This window comes from Orycteropus afer, unplaced genomic scaffold (assembly GCF_000298275.1).
Source record: "Orycteropus afer afer isolate SDZICR_OR568_19922 unplaced genomic scaffold, OryAfe1.0 scaffold00432, whole genome shotgun sequence".
NCBI classification, from domain to species: Eukaryota; Metazoa; Chordata; class Mammalia; order Tubulidentata; family Orycteropodidae; genus Orycteropus; species Orycteropus afer.
In genome coordinates, this window is record NW_006922019.1 from 960,792 (window position 1) to 961,371 (window position 580).

The following is a 580-nucleotide window of genomic DNA, read 5'->3' on the forward strand; positions in this document are numbered from 1 at the left end:
GCCGAGGCCGCGCCCGTGCCAGGGGGCGGCGGCGGCGGCTGCTGGGGCTCCGGCCGCTGCAGGTCGGTCATGTAGCCATTGGGCAGGTTGGCGATGAAGCTGCTGTCTGACAGCCGGCGCCGCAGGAAGTTCATCATCTGGTTCGAGGGGTTAGGGGCGCACGAGGCTGCGGGTTCGGGCTCCCCGGAGGGCGGGCGAGCGGAGGATGAGATTGAGGTGGCAACCGAGGCGGCTGAGGGGTTTGCGAAGCACAAGCCCACCAGTCAGCCGCCGCGGACTGGGCCGGCGAGCGGGGCAGCGCGGGGCTCCGAGCGAGGAGGCGGGCGGGGGCGGGGCCTCGGATAGCCCCGCCCCGCGCCGCAGAACCGGCACCGCCCCCGACCTGCCTCTGGTGCACTGGGAACCTTGCTGTGAGCCCCTCCTCAACCGGTGTACGTGTGGAGGGTAAGGGAGCCAGTACTTCTTCTAGAGAAGGAAGGAAAAAGCCACCGAGAGTCCCTGCTACGTTTTTGGCTGGGGAGAAAAGAGCCTGTCTTCCATCCCCCGAGATGGAAGCGAAGAAAACCATCCCCACTCCCTT

The 580-nt window shown here is 68.1% G+C and overlaps 1 protein-coding gene across 1 annotated transcript in view; it reads right to left on the reverse strand.

Annotated features, from left to right (window-relative positions):
• The window catches only part of SYN2 (synapsin II), a 289,405-nt gene extending 289,268 nt beyond the window's left edge, over positions 1-137 (reverse strand). The window contains 1 exon segment of the mRNA XM_042782729.1: positions 1-137. This exon segment is cut by the window's left edge and continues 13 nt beyond it. Within this exon segment, the coding sequence (XP_042638663.1) occupies positions 1-137 (137 nt within the window).
• Positions 138-580: the final 443 nt, after the last annotated feature.